Below are 25122 nucleotides of genomic sequence, written 5' to 3' on the forward strand. Positions count from 1 at the left end.
CCTACCTTCAGCTATTCTGTGGGAGGCAACATTGAGGACAGGCAGATGGCGAGCCAATAATATGGCCACGCCTAGTGTCTTACCGGCAGAATTATTAGACAGGAAAACATGCGGATAATAGTGACATTTTAGGGACGGCACGTGTCCTATCTTGAAGTGTGTTTCCTAAATAAAAGCAACGTCAATTTTCTCATCTCTAAGCCATCTGAGAAGTTTAGACCTTTTTTCAGGAACATTCAGCCCTTTGACATTAAGGGTAGTTACGTGTAGATCATTCACCCCCATTATCAGACGGATCTAATCGCTTCACATTAGTCTTCTCTACGGCAGACCCTAGGGAAGTTGAGGGGAGAACAGCAAGGGGGGGGATAGGAAAAAGGATAAAGCAAGGAAAGGGAAAGAAAAAGATGCGGCGTGGGAAACCACGCCAAAAAGTACTTGAACATTAAACAGAAGTGGTACTACTACAAAAAGGACAGCTGCAAAAAGGACAGGAGCGGAATCCTGCCGACTCCCGATCCAAAGAGACAGGGGATGCAGCATAGTGGGGTCCTGCGGGGGGCTCAGGACAGCGACCACCCCCAAGATAGAATCTAGATAAATGTATGGTATTACCGAGGTGTGCACTAGGCACAAGTGAAACAAGAAAAAAAAAGATATAAAAATATATAAGTGTACATGTTTGTATAAGAGTGTACAGATTATCCTTAAATTATCGACTCAGGTTTCATGAAACCATAGCATTTGCACACTATTACCCAATTACAAAACCCGATCTCACGTGTGAGCAACACATAACATTATTAAGAGAGAAAAAGACTCAATGTATAACATAGGTAACAAATACATTTCTCGGGACGAGACTTCTCATTCAGGGAGGCTTCGGAAGACGTGGACCAGGAGTAGCTCCCCGCATCCGTGGGGAACGAACTTGCTGCCACGCGTCATCTGGAGGGAGCACAACAGCCAGTCCGGCAGGTGGTGAAAAGCGTCCCAGTCTGGCACCGGAACTGGAGGGATTCCCAGGATCTTAAAAAAAGCCTGTAAATCCGAAGGTCTAGAGAGACTTGCGACTTTACCGCCATGAGAGACCTGGAGGGAGAAAGGGAAGCCCCATCTGTATTTCAGCTCGAGTTTCCTGAGGAGTCTGTAAGAGGTTTCAAGGCACGACATTGTTGTAAGGTCGACCAGGCAAGGTCAGGAAATATCTGAATCTTGTCGCCTTGAAAGTCAATGCTGTCTAGTTGACGGGCCGACCTCATTATTTCCTCTTTTTGGACATAATAATGGAGCCTACAAATCACATCTCGTGGTCTGTCGGAGGGCAAACCCCGAGGACGGAGGGCTCTGTGAGCTCTATCGAATATAATGTCCTTGTTCGGGTCCAGGTCAATAAGTTCTCCAAATATCTTAGATAAGGCGGCTACCAGGTCCGCCTGCTGGACACTCTCAGGTAGGCCCCTGACTCTAATGTTATTTCGCTGGCCGCGGTTATCCATATCCTCCATACGTGATTTAAGGAAGGAAATATCGTCCCGTTGGTGAGATAGCACTTTCCGAAATGTAGTCAGAGAATCCACAGTAGATGATTCATGGCGCTCCAGGACATCAACTCGAGTTGCGATTTGAGACATGTCTTGTCGGAGCGCTGTCACTTCCTGAGTGATGGTGGAAAGTAGACGAGTCTCCAAGGCTGAGAAATCTTGTTTCGTAGGAAGTGTCCTTACATGAGACAATATCTCGCTTATCTCCGCAGACAGAGAGAGGGCCTGTGGGGGCACCGGAGTCCCAGGGGATGCCATGTCTTCCACCGGGTCGTGTAAACTCGGGGAGGTCGGGACAGTAGAAGTAGTAGCGGGGGTTGAGGTTGGAGAAGTTAGGAACTGACGCAAATCTGATGAGTGTCGGTTCGCGGGGGATGAGATCGCGTCCGGCTTGGTCTTGGCCTTTTTTTTCTTTATCCCTCTCACCATGAGATCGGTCTTTAAATAAAGCGGTTTAGAATTGCTCTTTCACATATCCTCGGCACTCTGAAGCATGAGGGTCGTCGCCGTGCAAAAGCCCCCACGTGGTCTTAGGGTGGCATCAGGCAGGCAAGCATAAGGTTAGGGACCCATTCGTCCACTTGCAGTGGCAGTATATCCGATATGGCCCGATGGGGGTGTAACTGCGGGACCCCCGGCCACCAAGCAGGGTATCAGCCGACGTAAACGCCTAAATTGGTGGTTGGATGGGTGGGTGAGGGGGGCACTGTGACAGATTTTATAGTGCACCAAGTCCTGTGTGGCCTAGCCTTATGGGTCCCCCTCCCCTTCCCCTCACTCAGGCGCCTCAAGGTATTAATTTAGGGACTGCAGTCCCGTTCAGCGGCCCCGCAGTAAAGAGATCCCCAGTACCTTCTGATATTTTCAAGATGGCCGCCGAGCGTCCTCCAGCGCCGTCTCGCTTGTCGGGTTGCCGGGTCCCCGCCGGGCGGGTATGTATAAGCTGGAGCCGGGGACAGGGAGACGCGTCTAGCCGCGGCTGGCGGCCAGCGGCAGCGGAAAGGACAGAGTTCCTAGTGACGTCTACGGCCCGAGCAGCGGGTCCCGGAGCCGTCCCCGGCCTAAAGCTCAACTCGAGGCCCCGGCTTCTCCTAGCCCCGTAGGCCGCAATCCGCGGGAGCAGTTAAAACTGCTCCCCGATTCCGCGGCACTTCAGGGGTCCTAGCCGGGGGGCACAAGGAGGGTAGCAGAGAAGGTGGGATTATTAAGGAGGCACAGAAGGGAGGAAAATGATCAGTTTGGGCTGAGGAACTCGGGAGCTCCCACCAGACACTTCTGCCTCCTTCAGCATCCAGACCACGCCCCCCTCCTGGGACTTTTTAAACCTGGACGCCTGACTAATCAAATGGCCACGTAAAATAGCCGTATGTGCCTCCCATAGGGTAATAGGTGAAGTCTCCGGAAGGTTGTTAAGTAAAAAGTAATCAGTGAGGCAGCATTTCATCTGGTTAGTAACTTCCGGACTATGTAATAGAGAAACATTCAACCGCCAAGAGGCTGGAGGGGTCGGGGGGCAATAGAATGGAGATCAACCGTGATCGGGCAGTGGTCGGACCATATCCTAGTATACTAGTAGATTTAAGTTTAGAGGACAGGTCTCGGCTGAGTATGATCATGTCTATCCTAGAATAGGACTTATTTACAGAAGAGAAAAAAGTATAGTCTTTAGTCACAGGGTCAGTTAGCCTGAAAGAATCAAATAGCAACTGGTGTTTCAAAAGGTCTAGCAGGGCAAGAGATGCCGATGAGTCTAGTCAAATGTACATTCAACCTCCTAAAGAATGCGGCCTGATTCTGGTTTGGTGCATAGACATTAACAAGGGTACATAGGATGTCATTTAGTTTCCCAATAAGAATGAGCCATCTACCTGATTTATCTACATGACTGTCCACCAATTCAAACGTAAGGTGGGCCGCTATCAAAATGGAGACCCCCCCTTTTCTTGTGTGTAGCATCACATGCATAAAAAGTAAGAGGGTAGGCTTTAGACTTTAAATCAGGGTGGAGGGATTTCTTAAAGTGGGTTTCTTGTAGGAAAACTAAATCGCCTTTGGCCTGTTTAAGGGAGAGAAAAAGCTTGGTGCGTTTGTGAGGGCTGTTCAAACCTTTAACATTGTGGGAATAGATTTTAAGAGCCACGACCAGCGAGTTTTCGGAACGCCTCACCACCTCCCTCCGGACACCGCAGCCCTGTAACAAACCAAAGCAAAAACATTGTAAATACCCATGGCAATCGGACATTTCTACACATCTGAACAAGAAGAAAAAAAGAACACAGAAACAGGGGAAACAAGACACGGGAAGAGTAGGGGAGAGGGGAAGATTGGAGATCAGAAAGAACTACATCTGGCCTAGCGTGCCGGTCAGGGGACAATAGAAAGGGGTCACTAAGTGACAACAACCAGACTCTGGTATAAGACCCAACTATGGGGACGCGGCCTGGCCGGGCCAGGGGCATCAAGAGCAGCGGACACTTACCATTGTGTGTCCTGAGTCTAGGGACCAATGTTAAGGGGATAAGAGATTAAACAACTGTTCCTAAATCCCACTACCATATAGGACCACAAGTAAGATAATAGTGACTATCCAAAACTGAAACAAATATTACCATAGGCGGAGGATAGCACTAGCAAACGGCAAATAAAACAAAAGGTGTCAGTTCCAGTACTGAGGGATGCATTTCCCAGAAGGGGAGCCTCAGCCCTATAGCCTCCCTGCATACACGGCTACGGTAATAGAAGCAAAGTAGCTAGGAGTATACGCCAGGTATAAGGGAAGTCGGGCCAGTGGTGGAATGGAAAAAGAGAGAAAGTACATCTCTACAAAATAAACATGCGGTGAAGTAACACATTATAGAAATTAAATAATAATTAAACACGTAAGGCATCAGGTGGGGGGTCCAGCAGAGGCAGACTTCCGTGCAGAGGGTACTCGCGACCAGTCTCGATTCAGAGACCGTCTCGGAGTGGCAGTCGACTCTATGGAAGATGCCTCGCACGTCCGCCGTGGAGACTCGGACAAGGCCGGAGGCGGGGAAAGACCCAGGTCCGTAAGAGTCCTTTAGCTTCGGCTAGATCCCTGGCCGAGTGGAGGCGGTTGTGATGCCATACCAGAATGCGAAAGGGGAAACCCCATCTATAGCGAATGCCATTGTCCCGGAGAGCCAAGGTAATGGGTCGGAATTCTTTCCTTTTAAGCAGGGTGCTAGGTGCAATATCTTGGAATATTTGGAGAGATTGTCTCAGGAACTCCAGCTTGGAGAGCTTCCTAGCCTACCTGAACAGGTCCTCTTTAGCCGAATAGTAATGGCATCGCAGAATAACATCTCTAGGCTGAGCTGAATCCTGAGAGCGAGGGCGGAGAGCCCTGTGGGCCCTATCCAACAAGAGTTGATCTACTGGAGTTGAGGGCTACAGGTGCACAAACAGTTTCTTAAGGTAATCGTGTAGGGACGTCATATCAACGTCCTCAGGGACACCTCGGATGCGCAGATTATTTCGTTGCGCCCTATTATCCTGGTCTTCTTGGCGTTCTAGGACTAGTTGCATTTCCTGCTTCAGACCTTGAATTTCATCCCCCACGCCCTGGTGGAAGGGCAACCACCTCATCCATTTTAGACTCTTAAGTGGTCCGTTCTGTCTCCAAGATCGGTAACGTCAGCCTTAAGAGAGGCTGATTTCCTCGTCTCCTGAATTTCACGGAAAAGCCTTTGCAGATCTTTCGGGGTCAATGGGGAATGATCTGAGTCCTCTGAATCAGATATATCAGGCAGCGAGGGAGCCTTTGAGTAAGCAAATTTTTTCAGGCTCTGGCTCAAATCCGCTCCGTGTTGCTTTTTGTTACTTCTGGGCATGGTGGAACGTACGTGTAGAACAGCTTGAAAAGATTACTGCATTACAGAGTTAGAAACCCCTCCGTGATCGCCAGCTAGTGTGGGAGGCAGTAGCTCCGCAGTGCCCTTTTCCAAAATGGCTGCCGGCGTCAGGAGAGGACGGAGCTTCCAGGGCCCAGCGCCTCACAGGTACAGCCGATTGGGTGTCAGGGGTAGAGGAACGGGAGGCGCCTGGGTTGTGTTGCATGAGGGAGCACCTCCCGGCCAGCTGCGGAGGCATCCGGTCCGAATGCAGGCTTTCGGGAGCGTGCGGCGGCTGCCGCCGTCACTACAGCTCCCGGCTCGGCGGGCGGAAATAGGCCTCTGGCCGGACGTAGTAAACGGAGCTCTTTTCCGCTCCACCAGGCGCACACAGAGGAGGCAATCAGTGCAGCGTAGAGGTGGAGGGAGCCGGACACAGCAGGAGGCCGGGCGGAGGAGATATAGAAGTGATTCCCACAGCGGGGAACTCCTGGCATCGGCCGTAGTAAAAATTGAGCCCCCGGCTTCTGGTGGGTGTCCAGACCCCAACCCACAAGGAGGCAGGAGGCCCCCTCCGGCTCCGGGACCTCACACACCAGGTACAGGGGGGATAGGGGCGGGATGTAGGGAGTAGGGAGAGCTAAATAGGTGCTGTAATAAGGCGAATAGTCACTTTAGGAGGCTGAGTGAGGGAGCTCCCCTCAGACACGTCCTCCCTGCATGCCTGCCAGGCCACGCCCCCCCTATTTATTTTTAATGTATACAATTTTTGGGGCGTTTATAAGAAACGGAAACTTTATAGGTGTTTCTTACATTTAGCTCTTTTGCTTATATGGTTAATGGACATATACATTTTTAGGATTTTATTATCTGAAATATTTTCTAGAGCACAGCAGAAATTCTTAGTTAAGCAAAATGTTTTCTGTGTTTTGCATATTTGAATGGAATAATGTTTGGAAGGTTCCCTATTGCTCCACAAAATCTAATGAAATGCCACATATTGCAACTGTGATTAGTTGCTTATGTAAAACGTCTGGGTTTTTTTTTTTTAACCAGGTAATTGATAACCTTCAAAATCAGACATCATATTGTTTCCTTGATGGTATTAATTTATTTCCTTGTTCAATATAGATTATGACGTACAGGTTGCGATGACTGAAGTCCTGTGCAGGATGGCAACAAAAAAAACAAGGGATAATTTTGCTACTCGATGGTTTGAAGATGGCTGTATTGCGAAAGCCTTCCAGGATATCAACGAAAAGGACTTTGAAACCGTATGCATAATTTACAGTACATTGTGATATCGTGTGGTTATTTTTTTTATTATTAGCCTACAATCGTACATATGAATGCCAAATTTTATTAGCTTTAAAGATTGACTAGTAACTGATACGATGTATGTCTTGAAAGAGAGTGAGGGTAAGTTTAATGAAACCTGGATTATATTTTGATTGGAATCTCATTCTTGGCTATCACAGTGAAACCATTCTTGTTCTGGATGGGAAATCACAGTAGTGGGGATCTGTGCAGTTTTGTACATATTATTCATGGCTAAACTGGTCACTCATCTTGTCAGTCAGGTCAAACACGAGGATCTCACAGTATATAACCAGTTAATGATTTGGTTTGTGTACTTTTAAATTGGCCACCCATGCTGCAGTATCTCAGGATATATCCTAAAATACTCTTCATAGCACTGCATTTGATCAATAATCAAGAGCAATTGGAAATTTGTAGATCATTATGAAACATATTGTGAAATTTGATAAGAACGTAACTACTGTTTTTGGCTTATGTGCTGTTTGTTACATCCGAACTGTATGACCATGATACTCTATAATCCAACTTTTTTTTGTGGATATTTATTGAACATTTTCCAATTTAAACAAAAACAAGAGTTATGGTAGACTTACCATGGTTAACTCTTTTTCTTCCATTACTCTTGTTTTCTTCTTCAGGGTCCATAGTGACCCACAGTTCTTACATTGGGGATGTCCTAAAGCAGTTTCCCTTAAGAGTGGGGATGCTATTGAGTAGACAGGATAATCTGACGCTTAAAGGAAGCATCTTGAGAATAATAATAATAATAATAATTTTATTTATATAGCGCTCTTTCTCCAACAGGACTCAAGGCGCTTTGCAGACATCAAAAACAATACACATAATACAGAAGATTTAAGTAATACAGCAATAGATAAGCAACCCAGACATAAAAGAAAACCTTAAGCACACACAAAGCATAATGCAGGATTGGTGTAGGCATTTTGGGTAATAACTTCCAAGGGTTGTGTATTCCACCCTCACAAGGTACCAAGTGCGGCAGCCATCTTGGGCGCTCAGCGTAGGATTACCCAAGGTGGAATAGTCCACCCCTAGAAGAGATGACACAAAATGAGGGTGATTTCAGAGTCCTACAGTTTAGAGTAGGGTTCCAACAAAACCACAAGGTCCATGTATTTTTCATCCCATCCACAAGTGTACCATATGGGGCAGCCATGTTGGGCACACTTTGAAGGTTACACTGTGGTAGGTGAGCCATACAAGGGCCAAGTTCATATATGGGAAAACTGATGCTTATGTAGTAGTATGATGTACCCTGCATGTAGAGCACAATGGCAAGGTGTGCAATCAGTGGAGGTTAACATTACAGGAAAAACACATGGTGGGGTGAAGCGAGCAATGGAAAAAAAAACACAATAGTAGGTAATTAGCGGCAGAAGTAAAATTGGGATAACATTCTTTTGATCAGATCTTAATACGGGTGGGTAGGAGAATGTGGGTGGCTTACTCAGAAGCAATGGGGATGTCCCTGCTGAGCCTGGTCCTGGTGCTCTTCCCCCACAGTTCCATGTTCATCTTGATGGTTAGGCCCAGGGGCAGACTTGAAGTTCTCAGCCAGAGAGGTGGTAAGCCTGGTCTTGGTGTCCTCATGTTTGAGGCGAGGAGAGGCCACATAAAGTTCCAGAGTTTTGTGGTTGTAATGCAGTCCTTCTGTTATCTTGTTTGTTTGCCTTCTGTTTTCCAAAAATATCTTTAGCAAGAAAGAAACAATGGCCTGCACTCTGCTGTAATTACCATAAATATCTTTAGCAAGAAAGAAACAATGGCCTGCACTCTGCTGTAATTACCAAAAATATCTTTAGCAAGAAAGAAACAATGGCCTGCACTCTGCTGTAATTACCAAAAATATCTTTAGCAAGAAAGAAACAATGGCCTGCACTCTGCTGTAATTACCAAAAATATCTTTAGCAAGAAAGAAACAATGGCCTGCACTCTGCTGTAATTACCAAAAATATCTTTAGCAAGAAAGAAACAATGGCCTGCACTCTGCTGTAATTACCAAAAATATCTTTAGCAAGAAAGAAACAATGGCCTGCACTCTGCTGTAATTACCAAAAATATCTTTAGCAAGAAAGAAACAATGGCCTGCACTCTGCTGTAATTACCAAAAATACCAAGTTAAGGTATCAAAGGCATAAATCCTCAGGAACGTGTTAATAGAAAACCACGTAGCTTCCTTGCAGAGTTGTTCAGCCATAGCGCCTCAGCGAGCCGCCCATGAGAGACCTACTGAACGTGTATAATGAGCACAGACTGTATCCTGAACAGGAAGATCAGCTCGAATGTAAGCCTCTGCAATAGTCATGCGAAGCCACCCGGATGGCATTTGTTTACTAGCTGGCCAACCTCGCTTATGGACTCCATACAGGATAGAGAATCCGTTTTCCCGTTCACTCTGGTACTTTCCACGTAAATCCTTAGTGCATGGACCACATCCAATAAAGCCTCTCAAGCCAACAGATCCGAGGACTGAAAGTCTGGAACCACTATCTCCGTATTTAGAAAACACTTGGACACCACCTTAGGAAGGTGGCCCACCTTTGTCTGGAGAACTGCCCGATCTTGATGGAAGATCAGAAACTGAGTACGACAGAAAAGTGCTCCCAAATCAGACGCCCTTCTCGCAGAGGCAGTAGCCTTGAGAAAGAACACCTTTGCCGACAGCCACTTAAGGTTCAATGACTCTAAAGGCTGAAATGAAGTCTTAAGAACTTGCAGGACCAGGGATAATTCCCAGGGGGCCATTGGATGAGCAAAGGGAGACTGGATATGGAGTATTCCTTAAAAAAAGGTACGCTCTTGTAATAGAGATCTTTCATTGAAACTACACTGATAGTGCATAAACTTGTACTTTCAGGGATGCTAGGCAAAGACCAAGGGCTAACCCTGCCTGCAAAAAAGGCCAGTACCCTGGAGACTCTAAAGGCACAAGGGTCATATCACCTAGGCACACACCACTGAAAATAAGCATGCCAAATCCGGTAATAGATGTCGCTGAAGATGGCTTACGAGCCCGCAGCATTGTCTGCATCACTGCATCTGAGAATCCCTTATCTCTTAGGACTGATGACTCGAGCCAAGCCATCAAAGACAGTCGAGCCAGGTCCCGATGCAGACAGGGACCCTGAGACAACAGGTCTGGTCACTGTTGTAGTAGGAATGGCATGTCCACAGACAGATTTTGGAGATCAGCAAACCAATGGCGCCTGGGCCATGCGGGAGCTATCAGTATCACGGTGCCTCCTTCCCGCTTGAACTTGTGAAGAACACTGGGTAACAGTGATACCGGCGGAAATGGGTATCCCAGTTGGAAGGTCCACCATACTGCTAGAATGTCAACGAAGGCTGTCTGTGCATCTCTGGTCCTGGATCCGTAGATTGGGACCTTGTGATTGTGAAGAGAGGCCATCAGGTCTACATCCGGCAGACCCCATCTGTTTGCCAGGTTCTGGAACACTTTGGGTTACAGGTCCCATTCGCCGTTGTGGACGTCCTGCCGACTGAGAGACTAAAATACTGCTGAGATGGCCGGAAGGTGAGACTCGGCCACTGGAGCGTACACTCTACCTCTGCCATAGCCAGATGGTTGTGAGTGCCCCCTTGATGGTTTAGATAGGTAACTCCCGGGCGTTTTCGGACTGAATCTGAACAGGCCTGCCCTGGAGGAGATCCTGAGACTGAACGAGAGCTCTGTAGACCGCCTGAAGTTCCGGGACATTGATTTGCAAGCAACTTTCGTCTGGAGTCCACTGATTTTGAAAGACTTATGGACCGGTTACTGCGTCCGATCCACGGAGTCTGGCATCCATGGTGAGGATCACCCAATCCGGAATCCAAAATGGCCGTCCTTTGTCAAAGTGTGATGTCACCAGGTGAGGGACTTACGCATCTACAGAGACCTTACCATTTTCTGGGCCCTGATCTGATACTGCCTGTTACACCTGGAAAGGATCAGATGTTGTAGGGGGCCTGGAGTTAAACTAGGCATACTCCATCACAGTTAGTCCCAGGTACCCCTCTTTCTTAAAAACTGGGGTCCTACTTGTCCTTTTCTGGGTCCCATCGGAATGAAGGTTTTTATTAATCTTATTATAAAAATATAAAAATACAGACATTATTTGGACACTACAAAATGTTGAAAGGGGGAGCATGGGGTGACAATGCTGCTGGGATGTGTAGCATGCAGGACACTGCACCAGAGCTGTAATTAGACATTTTGATGCCCTAAGGCAGAAAGCGAATTGGTGCTCCCCTTCGTAAATGCTAAAGCATGGACAGTTCGCGGGGAAGACATGCAGCAAAAATTTAGGGGCATTGCTTCGTGGGGAAGGGGCGTGGCCACATAATAGTGGCAATTCACATTACACCACACAGTAGTGCAGCTTATACACATTGCACCAGGTAGAACCTCCTGTACACACTGCGGCAGGTAGAGCACGTTATACACTTTGCGCCAGGCAAAGCACTTATACACTTTGCGCCAGGCAAAGCACTTATACACTTTGCGCCAGGCAAAGCACTTATACACTTTGCGCCAGGCAAAGCACTTATACACTTTGCGCCAGGCAAAGCACCTAATACACTTTGCGCCAGGCAAAGCACCTAATACACTTTGCGCCAGGCAAAGCACCTTATACTCTTTGCGCCAGGCAGAGCACCTTATACTCTTTGCGCCAGGCAGAGCACCTTATACTCTTTGCGCCAGGCAGAGCACCTTATACACTCTGCACCAGGCAGAGCACCTTATACACTCTGCACCAGGCAGAGCACCTTATACACTCTGCACCAGGCAGAGCACCTTATACACTCTGCGCCAGGCAGAGCACCTTATACACTCTGCGCCAGGCAGAGCACCTTATACACTCTGCGCCAGGCAGAGCACCTTATACATTCTGCGCCAGGAAGAGCACCTTATACTCTTTGCGCCAGGCAAGGCACCTTATACTCTTTGCGCCAGGCAGAGCACCTTATACTCTTTGCGCCAGGCAGAGCACCTTATACTCTTTGCGCCAGGCAGAGCACCTTATACTCTTTGCGCCAGGCAGAGCACCTTATACACTCTGCGCCAGGCAGAGCACCTTATACACTCTGTGCCAGGCAGAGCACCTTATACACTCTGCGCCAGGCAAAGCACCTTATACACTTTGCGCCAGGCAAAGCACCTTATACACTTTGCGCCAGGCAAAGCACCTTATACTCTTTGCGCCAGGCTGCTCCTCCACACTGACCCTGTCTCCGCCGCCGCTACAGGGGGTGATTGGCTGAGGAAACAGCCAGACACCACCTGTGTCCCCTGACTGGCTAGCGTGATGCCAAATAGATCCAGATGAGTGCGTCCTGTGGGACCCGCTCATCTTCTAAACGTGGGTCCCAGGTCCCTATTTCTGGGTAAAAGCAGTCCTAGGTCGTTGTTTCTGACCATAGCGCGTTTTTGCGATCACTGCCATCATTTTGAAGGGGATCAGTGTGTTTTACCGATGGATGGGATGCCGGCGGTCAGAATACAGACAGCGGCATCCCTTACATCAGGATTCTCACATCCCACTCTAAAGTACCCTAACCCTCCCTTGTGGGTGCCTAACCCTCCCGGCACCTACACCCTAACCACCCCCCCTTCTCCTGCCTAAACTAACTCCACCCCCTGCTGGATGGGCTGTCGGTATTTAGAGGACAGGCTTGCGGCACCTTCGGGATCACGGCGTCAGGATCCCATCCGCCAGGCACATAACTGCATCCCTTTCTAAGGTATTGCGCAGTAAGTTGCGAACCTATGATTGCAGTCTGGCAACTTTGTCCGCTGGCAGGAAGAGCCTCTAAATGCAGCATCTGTTGCGAAGGGACAAGGGAGGACTTTACCCAATTGATCAGCCGTCCGTGTGCTTGTAGAAAGCCCACGGTTATTTGAAGATGGCGGTGCAAAACCTGACGATGCAGCCGAGCTGAAATAACAACCATCAACTTGGTATATACCCATGGAGCCGTAGCCAGCCCAAAGGGTAGTGCCTGAAACTGGTAATGCTGTGGCAGTACATCAAAGTGGAGAAATCTCTGATGAGCAGGTGCTATAGGGACATGTAAGTAGGCATCCCGAATATCCAGGGATACCATAAAGTGCCCTGGCTCTGACGCCAGAGCAATAGACTGTAGGGTTTTTCCATACTGAATGTGGGTCTCTGCAAAAACTTGTTTATAGACTTCAGATTGAGGATAGGCCTATTGGTCCCATTGGGTTTCCAAATCAGGAAAAGAGATGAGTAAAAACCCTTCTCCTGTTGTTCTCGGGAAACAGGGATAATATCCCCTACATTTAGTGAAGACTGAACAGCTCCTTGGAGCGCCATGGCTGCATCTGGATCCGATGGAGGATTGGTGCAAAAAAACTGGTGGGGAGGCTGTTTCACAAATGAGAGGGTATACCTATGAGAGGCCACTTCTCGCATCCACGCGTCTGTAGTTGACGGGCGCCATGAGGCTGCGAATCGTAGAAGTCTGCCTCAAACCCTAGGGTCCCCCAGGAGGAGGACAGCCTTGTCAGGGTGGAGGGCTTATCCCCCTGCTTTGGAGTCTGGCCGTCCAGGCTTGCTTAGTTGGCGACTTAGCCGCCTTGCTGGAGACAACCTGCTGTGAAAAACCTGCACTTATGCTTTGCCCTGAAACCGAAAATTACAGAAGTAATTTGTCCCAACCTTCGGGTTAGATTCTGATGGCAAAAAAGTAGACTTAGAAGCTGCCAGCGTAGCCACAACAATATTAAATTCTGCGACAAACAGAATGTTTCCAGCGAAAGGCAGAGTTTTCAACGCTCTTTTAGACTCTGAATCCGCCTTCAAGGAATGTATCCAGAGCACACTGTGAGCTACCACTGAAGTAGCCAAGGCCCTGGACGCCAACAGACTTGTACCCCAGGATGCCTCTTCTAAATATTCGCCACTTGCCTGATGTTACAATAAGAAACTGCTGGTCTCTAGAACCATCCAACTTCAGACTGTCTTCTAGTGCATCAGCCCAATTCTCCACAGCTTTAGCCACTCATGCTGAAGCTAACGCCGGTCTAGTAATAGCCCCTATAAGAGATAAGAGAAGACCCGCTTCAATCTTCCTGTCTGTCGAATCCTTAACCACTTAACTGACAAATTATTTTCCAAAACACAGCTAAGAACTAATTTTTTTTGTATGAGTGAATTAGTTGTAGAATGTGTATTTAACCTTATTCAAATGATTTTAGTTTAAAATATATACGCTGCTCAAAAAAATAAAGGGAACACTTAAACAACACATTGTAACTCCAAGTCAATCACACTTCTGTGAAATCAAACTGTCCACTTAGGAAGCAACACTGGTTGACAATCAATTTCACATGCTGTTGTGCAAATGGAATAGACAACAGGTGGAAATTATAGACAATTAGCAAGACACCCCCAATAAAGGAGTTGTTCTGCAGGTGGTGACCACAGACCACTTCTCAGCTCCTATGCTTTCTGGCTGATGTTTTGGTTACTTTTGAAAGCTGGCGGTGCTTTCACTTTAGTGGTAGCATGAGACTGAGTCTACAACTCACACAAGTGGCTCAGGTAGTGCAGCTCATCAATGCGAGCTGTGGCAAGAAGGTTTGCTGTGTCTGTGTCCAGAGCATGGAGGTGCTACCAGGAGACAGGCCAGTACATCAGGAGACGTGGAGGAGGCCGTAGGAGGGCAACAACCCAGCAGCAGGACCGCTACCTCCGCCTTTGTGCAAGGAGAAACAGGAGGAGCACTGCCAGAGCCCTACAAAATGACCTCCAGCAAGCCACAAATGTGCATGTGTCTACTCAAACGATCAGAAACAGACTCTATGGGGGGTTGTGCTTACAGCCCAACACCGTGCAGGACGTTTGGCATTTGCCAGAGAACACCAAGATTGGCAAATTTGCCACTGGCGACCTGTGCTATTCACAGATGAAAGCAGGTTCTCACTGAGCACATGTGACAGAGTCTGGAGACGCCAAGGAAAACGTTCTGCTGCCTGCAACATCCTCCAGCATGAACGGTTTAGCAGTGGGTCAGTAATGGTGTGGGGTGGCATTTCTTTGGGGTGCCGCACAGCCCTCCATGTGCTCGCTATAGGTAGCCTGACTGCCATTAGGTACCGAGATGAGATCCTCAGACCCCTTGTGAGACCATATGCTGGTGCGGTTGGCCCTGGGTTCCTCCTAATGCAAGACAATGCTAGACCTCATGTGGCTGGAGTGTGTCAGCAGTTGATGCTATGGACTGGCCCGCCCGTTCCCCAGACCTGAATCCAATTGAGCACATCTGGGACATCATGTATCGCTCCATCCACCAACGCCACGTTGCACCACAGACTGTCCAGGAGTTTGCGGATGCTTTTGAAAAAAAAGTTTATAAAAAAAGATTGGAACATCTGTTGGCAACATTGGGACCTTCTGAAACATCACGAACACCGCAGCTTTCATTTTATAAGCCGGGACAGCCACCAGGTACGCGGGGAGGGGGGGCTTGGGGGGGTTCATTTACACTTCTCCAGCGGCTGCTCTTGTCTGCAGCCGCTGGGTGGGAGGTCCTGCCTGCTGTGCTGACCGATCGGCAGCACGGCAAACACTGGGGGAGGGTGCAGGGAGGCAGAGGGACGGTCCCTCTGACAGCAGCAGCGGAGAGAAGTTTCTCTTCCCTGCTGCTGCAAACACTCTATCTGACTGGTCACATCCTGTGCAACCAGGTCAGATAAGACACTAGTAGTTAATGGTCTCATCTGATACAACCATGCCAAGGAAGTGGTTAAGTGAGGAAGCTGACGGTATAGGTAATGTGAAGGAGCGTACCAGGAATGCCACATGAACATCCACCGAAAGAGGATTTTCCCATTTTGCACACTCTCCCTGTAGTAAAGGGTAATGAGATGCCAATCTCTTAGGCACTGGGATCTTCTTACTAGGAGCATTCCAAGCTTCCTGAATGAGTTCAGCATGATACTCTGAGTGAGGGAACTCACCTTCTGATGCTTAAACAAAGGTGTTTTAGGTGCAGGCCCTGGTTCTTCCTCCTCAAAAACCAAAACAGACTTAACTGCCCTCACAAAGGCTGTCACATCCACAAGAAAGGACGATCCTCCTCACCTGAGTGAGATCCAGGGAGAGAGGTGTCCAACTTTTCCTCTGAGGACTCCACAGAGTCTGACCGCTGTGTAGACTGTGAGTATAAGACAGAGCGCTTATGCACCGTACTCGTCTGAGGGCAGATTGCCTGCAACAACTGCTGAGAGTCAGCCACCATGTTGTCTGGGTATGTAAATAGGTTCATCCAAGGCGGTTTCCCCGTTGCCTACGATGCATGAGGCAGTTGCTGTGGAACCCCCAAATTAGGCGGCAAAGCAGGAGGCGCCAAGCGGTACGCTATTTGCGTTAACACCTGTGCAAAAGAAGTTAACCAGGGGGGTTCCTGCACAGGGGCTGGTTGAAACAGCTGTTGTGGGTTTGGCACATAGCTTTTAAAGCGCAAACCGTCCTGCACAAGGTCCTGTAGAGAAAATGGGCCCCATACACTAGTGCGATATTGGCAGAACAAAGTAACCATTCTAAAGAGGGGACACAAGGTCCAAAAGACACTGCACTGGTAATTAGATAATTGAGATGTATCAATAGAAACCAACCATTTGAGGAAAAATTTATTAAAGTAAGGGCCACTAAAAGGTCCTTGTGAGAGTCAATGAGGGTTGGAGGTGCGCCACTAAGCTAGGTTATAGTATTTTTTTAGGGGAGATTTAGTGTAAGTCACTAGTGGACCTACCACTAAAAGAGGCTTAGTGTGTGGCGCACTCTTTTGAAATGATTATTCTGTATTAAAATATTTCAAACTTTTATTTCCATATTTAAAAAATTGGCATCTCGAACAGGCATTCTATCTTATCTGATGGCCTGAGAGTTGCAAAAAGAAGTTTTTCTATTTTATATATAAAAAAAATATAATTGTGAAATTCATATATTTTGCCTATGGAATTAGGTCATCATAGTGATGCCAATTGCCAATAGATTCATTATTTAGGCAAAGAAAGAAAGATGTGACTAGATGAGCAATATAAGATATTAATACAATTAATCAGTGCTAATCTAGCTACTGTTGAGCTCTCTTGAGAGACTGTGTCATAGAAGTGATTCGTGTAACATCACTAACTAACGCACCCTTCAATGGAGGGATATACATTTATTTTTCCCTCCTTTGAAGGGTGCGTTAGTTAGGGATGTTACACGAATATTAATTTTATTAATATCTCATATTGCTCATCTAGTCACATCTTTCTTTCTTTGCCTAAATAATGAATCTATTGGCAATTGGCATCACTATGATGACCTAATTCCATAGGCAAAATATATGAATTTCACAATTATATTTTTTTTTTATATATAAAATAGAAAAACTTCTTTTTGCAACTCTCAGGCCATCAGATAAGATAGAATGCCTGTTCGAGATGCCAATTTTTTAAATATGGAAATAAAAGTTTGAAATATTTTAATACAGAATAATCATTTCAAAAGAGTGCGCCACACACTAAGCCTCTTTTAGTGGTAGGTCCACTAGTGACTTACACTAACAATCTCCCCTAAAAAAGAACAAAGTAACCAACAAGTTGGGGTTCGGGCGCTCACACAGGGCTGGTTCACCAATTAGCAGCTGCCATAAAGTAGCATAGTCACTCCTACATATAAGCATAAAACCCTAAAAAGAAGAAAAAGGCAGCGCTAACAAATAAATGTGAATGGATTGTCTGTAAGGTGTACACAGGTTAATAAGTATAAATTACACATATAATACTTAAAACTTTAAAAGAAACTAAATAAGTCACCCCAAAATTTATCTGTGCAAAATTTTGCCAGTATGGGCTGGACGGGTGTGGTATTGAAAGTCGACAGTAACTAGGTCGACAATGTATAGGTCGACCACTATTTGTCGACAGTAACTAGGTCGACACGGTGTCTAGGTCGAGAGGGTCTTTAGGTCGCCATGTTCTAGGTCGACAGGTCAAAAGGTCGACATGAGTTTTTAATGTTATTTTGGTGTCGTTTTCTTCGTAGAGTGACCGGGAACCCCAATAAGTGCACCGCGTCCCCTCGCATGGCTCGCTTCGCTCGCCCGCCATGCTTCGGGCATGGTGCCTTCGCTCCGCTACTGCTTCGCTCGGCACAGATTACCGTTCCAATCGTAGTCCACGTGGATCGTTAAGTATGAAAAGGTTCAAAAAAAGAAAAAAATCATGAAAAACTCATGTCGAACTTTTGACCTGTCGACCTAAAGACCCTGTCGACCTAAACACTGTCGACCTAGTTACTGTCGACCAATAGTGGTCGACCTAGTTACTGTCGACTTTCAATCCGGATCCCGGGCTGGACCACTTGAAATTGCAAAAGGACAGTTCTTACTCCTATGGAGCTGAATGCTCAGTCCCATGTACCATGAATTTGACTGTAACATCCGCTGGAGGGTACTCCCAACTATGAAATGAAGATCAGGATCCTCACCAGAGCTGCGGTTGTCTTTCTTCAGTCTGTAATCTGCACGTATTTAGGAGAAGTCCATAAAAGAGTCAAATCCAAAGAGATGCCCGGCATGCACAGTAAGTAGATAGTCCTGTAAACTGGGCTGTAAGAAGGCCCACCAACGCGTTTCGCTGCCGAGCTGTGCAGCTTTTTCAAGGTCTAGTGCGATATTGCCTGTTTTCATGCAATGCGCGTTCCCAGTGTGTCTCCCATCGCAATCGCGGATCACACGTGCTGCACGTTAGATTTATCTCAGTTGCATGGAAATAGGTTTAATAACATTAGATTGCTTGAGATAAATCACATGTAAAAATACACTCAAGTAGCAAATCGCAATCGCAGGGCTCCCAGGAAGCTCCCGTCCAGATTGCAGGAAAATTGCATGCAACCTTTGCCTTTGGGAGACATTGTAACCGGATAACTAGAAGCTAAGCTTTAGCAATTGCAAATGTGACCGCCTTCTCAAAACACAGTCATTGTGAAGTACTGTACCACAGTCCTGAATACCTGTACGCATGGCTTTTTGAAAAGAAAATTTATAGGGATAGATATAACTGACAGAAATGCAGTCGGACAACAATTCTAGCACAAGTCGCATACAATACAAGTAATTAACAATTGCAATGGGCACTGAAGTCAATTACTCATACCACAGTGGTAGGTAGAACTAGTGCATGTATAACCTGGCCACTTTGGGGAAAGGTATACAAGGAGACAGAACCCAGCATTCCCAGAGCCCTACAGCACACCTGTTTCCATTTGATATGTGGCTCAGAGACTCTTAAAAGAAAAGCATGTGGGGGAAGGGTGGCCCAGAAATGAGAAACCCAGCTGTGGAATCTGTCTCCGGGCTGGGGGAGGTGCTGCTGGGAAAGTGCTTACCTCCTCTGGCTGACATCATTCTCTAGGTAGCCAGCCTCGATTACCCCCCAGAGAGAGAGAGAGATAACAAAGTGGGAGCACTCACCAGTCTTCATAATGCAGGGTTTTATTTAAAGTATCATGCCAGACAGAGATGACTCAACGTTTCGGTCCACGTTTGGACCTTTGTCAAGATCAACACACAATGGAAAAAACAAACACATATACCCAGTCAAAGCCCACCCACCAATTAATAACAACCAACCCCAGCAGGATACATATTGCTGTATACCATTCTTAATAAAAAAGACACTGAGCAGCAGATTTCACACATATCAATTAAGCTCACCATTTTATGCAAACACGCTATGTACATCACAGTGTCCAAGAGTCCGGCATAGCTGTATTCCATGCTGGCAGCGGCGTGCATTCCACCGCTGCCATCACTTCCTATCAGTGGAACGCATATCCATCTGCCGAATCCAGAAGTGTGTGCGTTTTAGCGCACAGCAGTGCGCTCCACCGTCACTTCCTGTGGTTGGAACGTACATCCAACTTCCGAACCCGGAAGTCTGTGCGCTTCAGTACACAGCAGTGCGTTCCACCCCATGTTGCTCATAAAACCAACGCTCAATGAGCGATCAGGCTAGTGCAGGACCTATTACCATCCAGAGTAACGGGTTTTCTTATACGTACTAGAGGATGCTGGGGATGCTTCAAGAACCATGGGGTATAGACGTGATCCGCAGGAGACATGGGCACTTTAAGACTTTAAAAGGGGTGTGAACTGGCTCTTCTCTCTATGCCCCTCATCCAGACTCCAGTTAGATTCTGTGCCCAGTGAGACTGGATGCACACTGAGGAGCTCTCCAGAGTTTCTCAGAAAAAATACTTTGTAGGTTTATTATTTTCAGGGAGACCTCCTGGCAACAGTCTCCCTGCATCGTGGGACTGAGGGGAGAGAAGCAGACCTACTTCTCTGAGTTCAAGGGCTCTGCTTCTTAGGCTACTGGACACCATTAGCTCCAGAGGGACTGATCACTCACTTGGTGCGCCTAGCTGCTTGTTCCCGAAGCCGCGCCGTCGGCCCCCTTGCAGAGCCAGAAGTTAGAAGCCGGGTGAGTAGCAGAAGATCAGAAGACTTCAGTGACGGCAGAAGACGGCTTGTTGAGGTACCGTGCAGCGGGCGCTATGCTCCCACATAAGAACGTCACTGCAGAGTGCAGGGCGCAGGGGGGGGGGGGGGGGGCTGGGCAGCATAAATCCTCAATTTAGCGACTGGCAGAAAGTGTATAAAGTGCCAGGGCACTAATTACAGACCCCCGCCAGTATAAAGATGTAAAATTAAGCGGGACTGAAGAGCGCCATTAAGGGGGCGGGACTTAGCCCTCACAGCTCTGACCAGCGCAATTTTCTCTTCACAGAAGCTGCAGAGACGCTGAGCCTTGCCTCCCACACTGCTGTACAAGTAACAGGGTGCAAAATGGGGGGGGAACGACGACAAGAGATTTGGTGCTAATTAATTGAAATGAAAAGCGCTAACAGGTCTGGGCAGTAATTTACTCGCTTCAGAACCGGGATAGGCACTGGGTTGTGAGCTGGCAGATCTCCCTCTGTGTTTCTCTAACAGGCTTTGTTGTGGGTCTGTCTCCTATAGCCCCAGTGTGGGTGTCGGTACGTGTGTGTCGACATGTCTGAGGCGAAGTGCTCTTCCCAGGAGGAGGCTGGAGTGGGGACAGAAAAGGCTGTGGGAGTGACCGTGTTGGCACCGCCGACGGCTGATTGGGTAAATATGTTGAGTGTTTTGAATGCTAATGTGGCTCGGTTGACGAAGAGATTAGTTAAATTTGAGTCTAAAAGCCAGACATGGAGGAAATCCATGGAAGATGATTTGTCACAAGCTCAGACCCCTTCGGGGTCACAGAAACGTGCATTTACCCAGATAACAGATACGGATACCGACACGGACTGATTCCAGTGTCGACTATAGTGACGCCAGATTGAATCCTAAACTGGCTAAGAGCATTCAGTACATGATTGTGGCGATAAAAGAAGTGTTGCAGATAACAGAGGACCCTGCTGTTCCTGATACTAGGGTCTGTATGTTTAAAGGAAAGAAAACTGAGGTAACGTTTCCTCCCTCATAAACTGAACGCTCTTTTTGAAAAGGCTTGGGAAAATCCTGACAAGAAGGTACAGGTTCCCAAAAGAATTCCAGTGGCATATCCGTTTCCTTTTGGGGACAGGGAAAAGTGGGAGTCAACCCCCACGGTGGATAAAGCTCTATTGCGTCTATCCAAAAAGGTGGCGCTTCCGTCTCCTGACACGGCAGCCCTAAAGGATCCTGCAGATCATAAGCCGGAAAATACACTAAAATCCATTTATGTCACTACGGGTTCGCTACTCAGGCCTGCCGTTGCTTCGGCATGGGTGAGAAGCGCTATTGAAAAGTGGGCAGATAACTTGTCATCTGAGATAGATTCCCTAGACAGGGATAGCGTACTTTTGACTCTGGGTCATATCAGGCACGCTGCAGCATACTTAAAAGAAGCTGTAAGGGATATTGGCCTTTTGGGATCAAGGGCCAATGCCATGGCAGTCTCAGCTAGGAGAGCATTGTGGATTCATCAATGGAATGCTGATGCTGACTCTAAGAAGGCGATGGAGTCTTTACCGTTTAACGGTAGTGTCTGGTTTGGTGACGGCCTCACTGACCTGGTATCTACGGCTACCGCGGGTAAGTCATCATTTTTACCTTATGTTCCTGCACAACATAAGAAAACGCCCCACTATCAGATGCAGTCCTTTCGGCCCAATAAATTCAAAAAAGGACGAGGGTCCTCCTTCCTTGCTGCGAGAGGAAGAGGAAGGGGAAAGAGGTCACAGGCTGTGGCAAGTTCCCAAGAGCAGAAGTCCTCTCCGGCCTCTACCAAATCCACCGCATGATGCTGGAGCTCCTCTGCTCGTCTCAAACTTCAGTCAGGTCTGGGTACACTCGGACCTGGATCCTTGGATATTGGAAATAGTAACCCAAGGGTACAAATTAGAGTTTCAAGATGTGCCTCCTCACCGTTTTTTCAAATCTGCCTTGCCAGCTTCTCATCTAGAAAGGGAGTTAGTATGCGCGACAATACTAAAGCTGTGTCAAAATCAAGTCATTGTCACGGTAACCCCGTCACAACGGGGGGAGGGTTTTCCAGTATGTTTGTGGTCCCGAAGCCGGATGGCTCAGTCAGACCGATTCTGAACCTAAAATCCCTCAATTTCTTTCTGAAAAAATTCAATATGGAATCTCTCCGAGCAGTGATCTCCAGTCTGGAGGAGGGGGATTTTATGGTGTCGGTCGACATAAAGGATGCTTACTTACACGTTCCCATATATCCTCCACATCAGGCATACCTGAGGTTTGCTGTTCAGGATTGTCATTACCAATTTCAGACGTTGCCGTTTGGTCTGTCCACGGCACCAAGGATTTTCACCAAGGTAACGGCGGAAATGATGGTTCTCCTGCATAAGCAGGGAATCACAATTATCCCGTACTTGGACGATCTCCTCATAAAGGCGAGATCCAAGGAGCAATTGCTGAAAAATGTTGCGCTCTCACTGACGATTCTGCAACAACATGGTTGGCTCCTAAACTTGCCAAAATCACAGTTGGCTCCGACGACACGGCTGTCGTTCCTTGGTATGATTCTGGGTACAGAATTACAGAGCGTTTTTCTTCCAGTGGAAAAGGCTCTAGAAATACAGAACATGGTAAAACAGATTCTGAAACCGGCAAAAGTGTCAGTTCTTCAATGCACTCGGTTACTGGGGAAGATGGTGGCGGCCTACGAGGCCATTCCGTATGGCAGGTTCCATGCCCGGGTGTTTCAGTGGGACCTGTTGGACAAGTGGTTCGGGTCTCACCTGGACATGCACCGGAAAATAATCCTATCTTCCAGGACCAGGATCTCCCTTCTGTGGTGGCTGCACAGTTCTCACCTTCTGGATAGACGCAGGTTCAGGATTCAGGATTGGATCCTGGTGACCACAGATGCAAGTCTCCAAGGCTGGGGTGCAGTCACACAGGGGAGAAAGTTTCAGGGAAAATGGTCAAGCCAAGAAGCTTGTTGGCACATAAACATTCTGGAATTAAGGGCCATTTACAACGGCATTCTGCAAGCGGAACATCTTCTTCGCGGTCTGCCAGTCTTGATTCAGTCAGACAACATAACAGCAGTGGTGTACATAAACCGCCAGGGCGGAACAAAGAGCAGAGTGCCGATGGCCGAGGCCACGAAAGTTCTTCGCTGGGCGGAAAGACATGCAAGCGCTCTGTCAGCAATCTTCATTCCAGGAGTGGACAACTGGGAAGCAGACTTCCTCAGCAGACACGATCTCCATCCAGGAGAGTGGTGTTTTCATCAAGAGGTTTTTGCAGAAGTGACAAGTCGTTGGGGAATTCCTCAAATAGACATGATGGCGTCCCGCCTCAACAGGAACTTCAGAGATATTGTTCCAGGTCGAGGGATCCTCAAGTAATAGCGGTGGACGCCCTAGTGACACCGTGGGTGTTTCCATCGGTCTATGTGTTCCCTCCACTTCCACTCATTACAAAGGTGATGAAGATTAAAAGAAGAACAAAGGTTCAGGCGATACTCATTGTTCCAGACTGGCCAAGGAGGGCCTGGTATCCAGATCTTCAGGAGTTGCTCATAGAAGATCCCTGGCCGCTTCCTCTATGGGAGGACCTGTTACAACAAGGTCCGTGCGTGTATCAGGACTTACCGCGGCTGCGTTTGACGGCATGGCGGTTGAGCGCCAAATCCTAGCCAGAAAGGGTATTCCCAGTGAAGTCATTCCAACTCTTCTTCAGGCTAGGAAGGAAGTAATGGCAAAGCATTACTACTGTATTTGGTGTGAATCCAAGAAGGCTCCTACGTAAGAATTTCAGCTGGGGCGTTTGCTCCATTTTTTGCAAGCAGGTGTGGATGCTGGCCTAAAATTAGGCTCTATTGAAGTACAAATTTCGGCCTTATCAATTTTCTTTCAGAAAGAATTGGCCTCCCTTCCAGAAGTTCAGACCTTCGTGAAAGGTGTGCTGCACATCCATCCTCCATTTTTGCCTCCTGTGGCATCGTGGGATCTTAATGTGGTATTTCAGTTCCTGCAATCTCATTTGTTTGAACCTTTACGTAAGGTTGAGTTAAAATTCCTTACTTGGAAAGTAGTCATGTTGTTGGCCTTGGCATCCGCAAGGCGGGTTTCTGAGTTGGCGGCTTTGTCTCACAAAATCCCCTATTTAATCTTCCATGCTGATAGAGCGGAGTTGAAAAGTAGTCAGTAATTTCTGCCGAAAGTGGTTTCATCATTTCATGTAAACCAGCCTATTGTGGTGCCAGTGGCTACTGATGCCTTGGCAGAGTCGAAGTCTCTCGATGTGGTCAGAGCTTTGAAGATCTATGTCGCCAGAACGGCGCAGATTAGGAAATCAGAGGCTCTGTTTGTCCTGTGGGCTCCCAACAAGATTGGGGCTCCTGCTTCCAAGCAGACTATTGCGCGATGGATCTGTAATACGATTTGACAGGCTCATTCTACGGCAGGATTGCCGTTACTGAAATCGGTGAAAGCCCATTCTACCAGAAAGGTGGGCTCATCCTGGGCGGCTGCCCGAGGGGTCTCGGCATTACAGCTTTGCCGAGCTGCTACCTGGTCGGGTTCAAACACCTTTGCGAAGTTTTACAAGTTTGATACCCTGGCTGAGGAGGACCCCTTGTTTGGTCAATCGGTGCTGCAGAGTCATCCGCACTCTCCCGCCCGTTCTAGAGCTTTGGTATAAACCCCATGGTTCTTGAAGCATCCCCAGCATCCTCTAGGACGTATGAGAAAATAGGATTTTAATACCTACCGGTAAATCCTTTTCTCTTAGTCCGTAGAGGATGCTGGGCGCCCGTCCCAGTGCGGGCTGTATCTGCAGTTTGGTTTTGTTACACTCATGTTGAGTTAAGTACA

At 47.6% G+C, this 25122-nt stretch overlaps 1 protein-coding gene across 6 annotated transcripts in view; it reads left to right on the plus strand.

Moving 5' to 3' along the window:
- SYCP2L (synaptonemal complex protein 2 like) overlaps positions 1–25122 on the plus strand; it is a 905846-nt gene that overhangs the window by 304264 nt on the left and 576460 nt on the right. For all 6 annotated transcript variants that reach the window (XM_063923155.1, XM_063923158.1, XM_063923156.1 and 3 more), the window contains exon 10: positions 6530–6672. In XM_063923155.1, coding sequence (XP_063779225.1) covers positions 6530–6672 — 143 coding nt within the window. The remainder of the gene's footprint in view (positions 1–6529; positions 6673–25122) is intronic.

This window comes from Pseudophryne corroboree, chromosome 5 (assembly GCF_028390025.1).
Source record: "Pseudophryne corroboree isolate aPseCor3 chromosome 5, aPseCor3.hap2, whole genome shotgun sequence".
Taxonomy (NCBI): Eukaryota; Metazoa; Chordata; class Amphibia; order Anura; family Myobatrachidae; genus Pseudophryne; species Pseudophryne corroboree.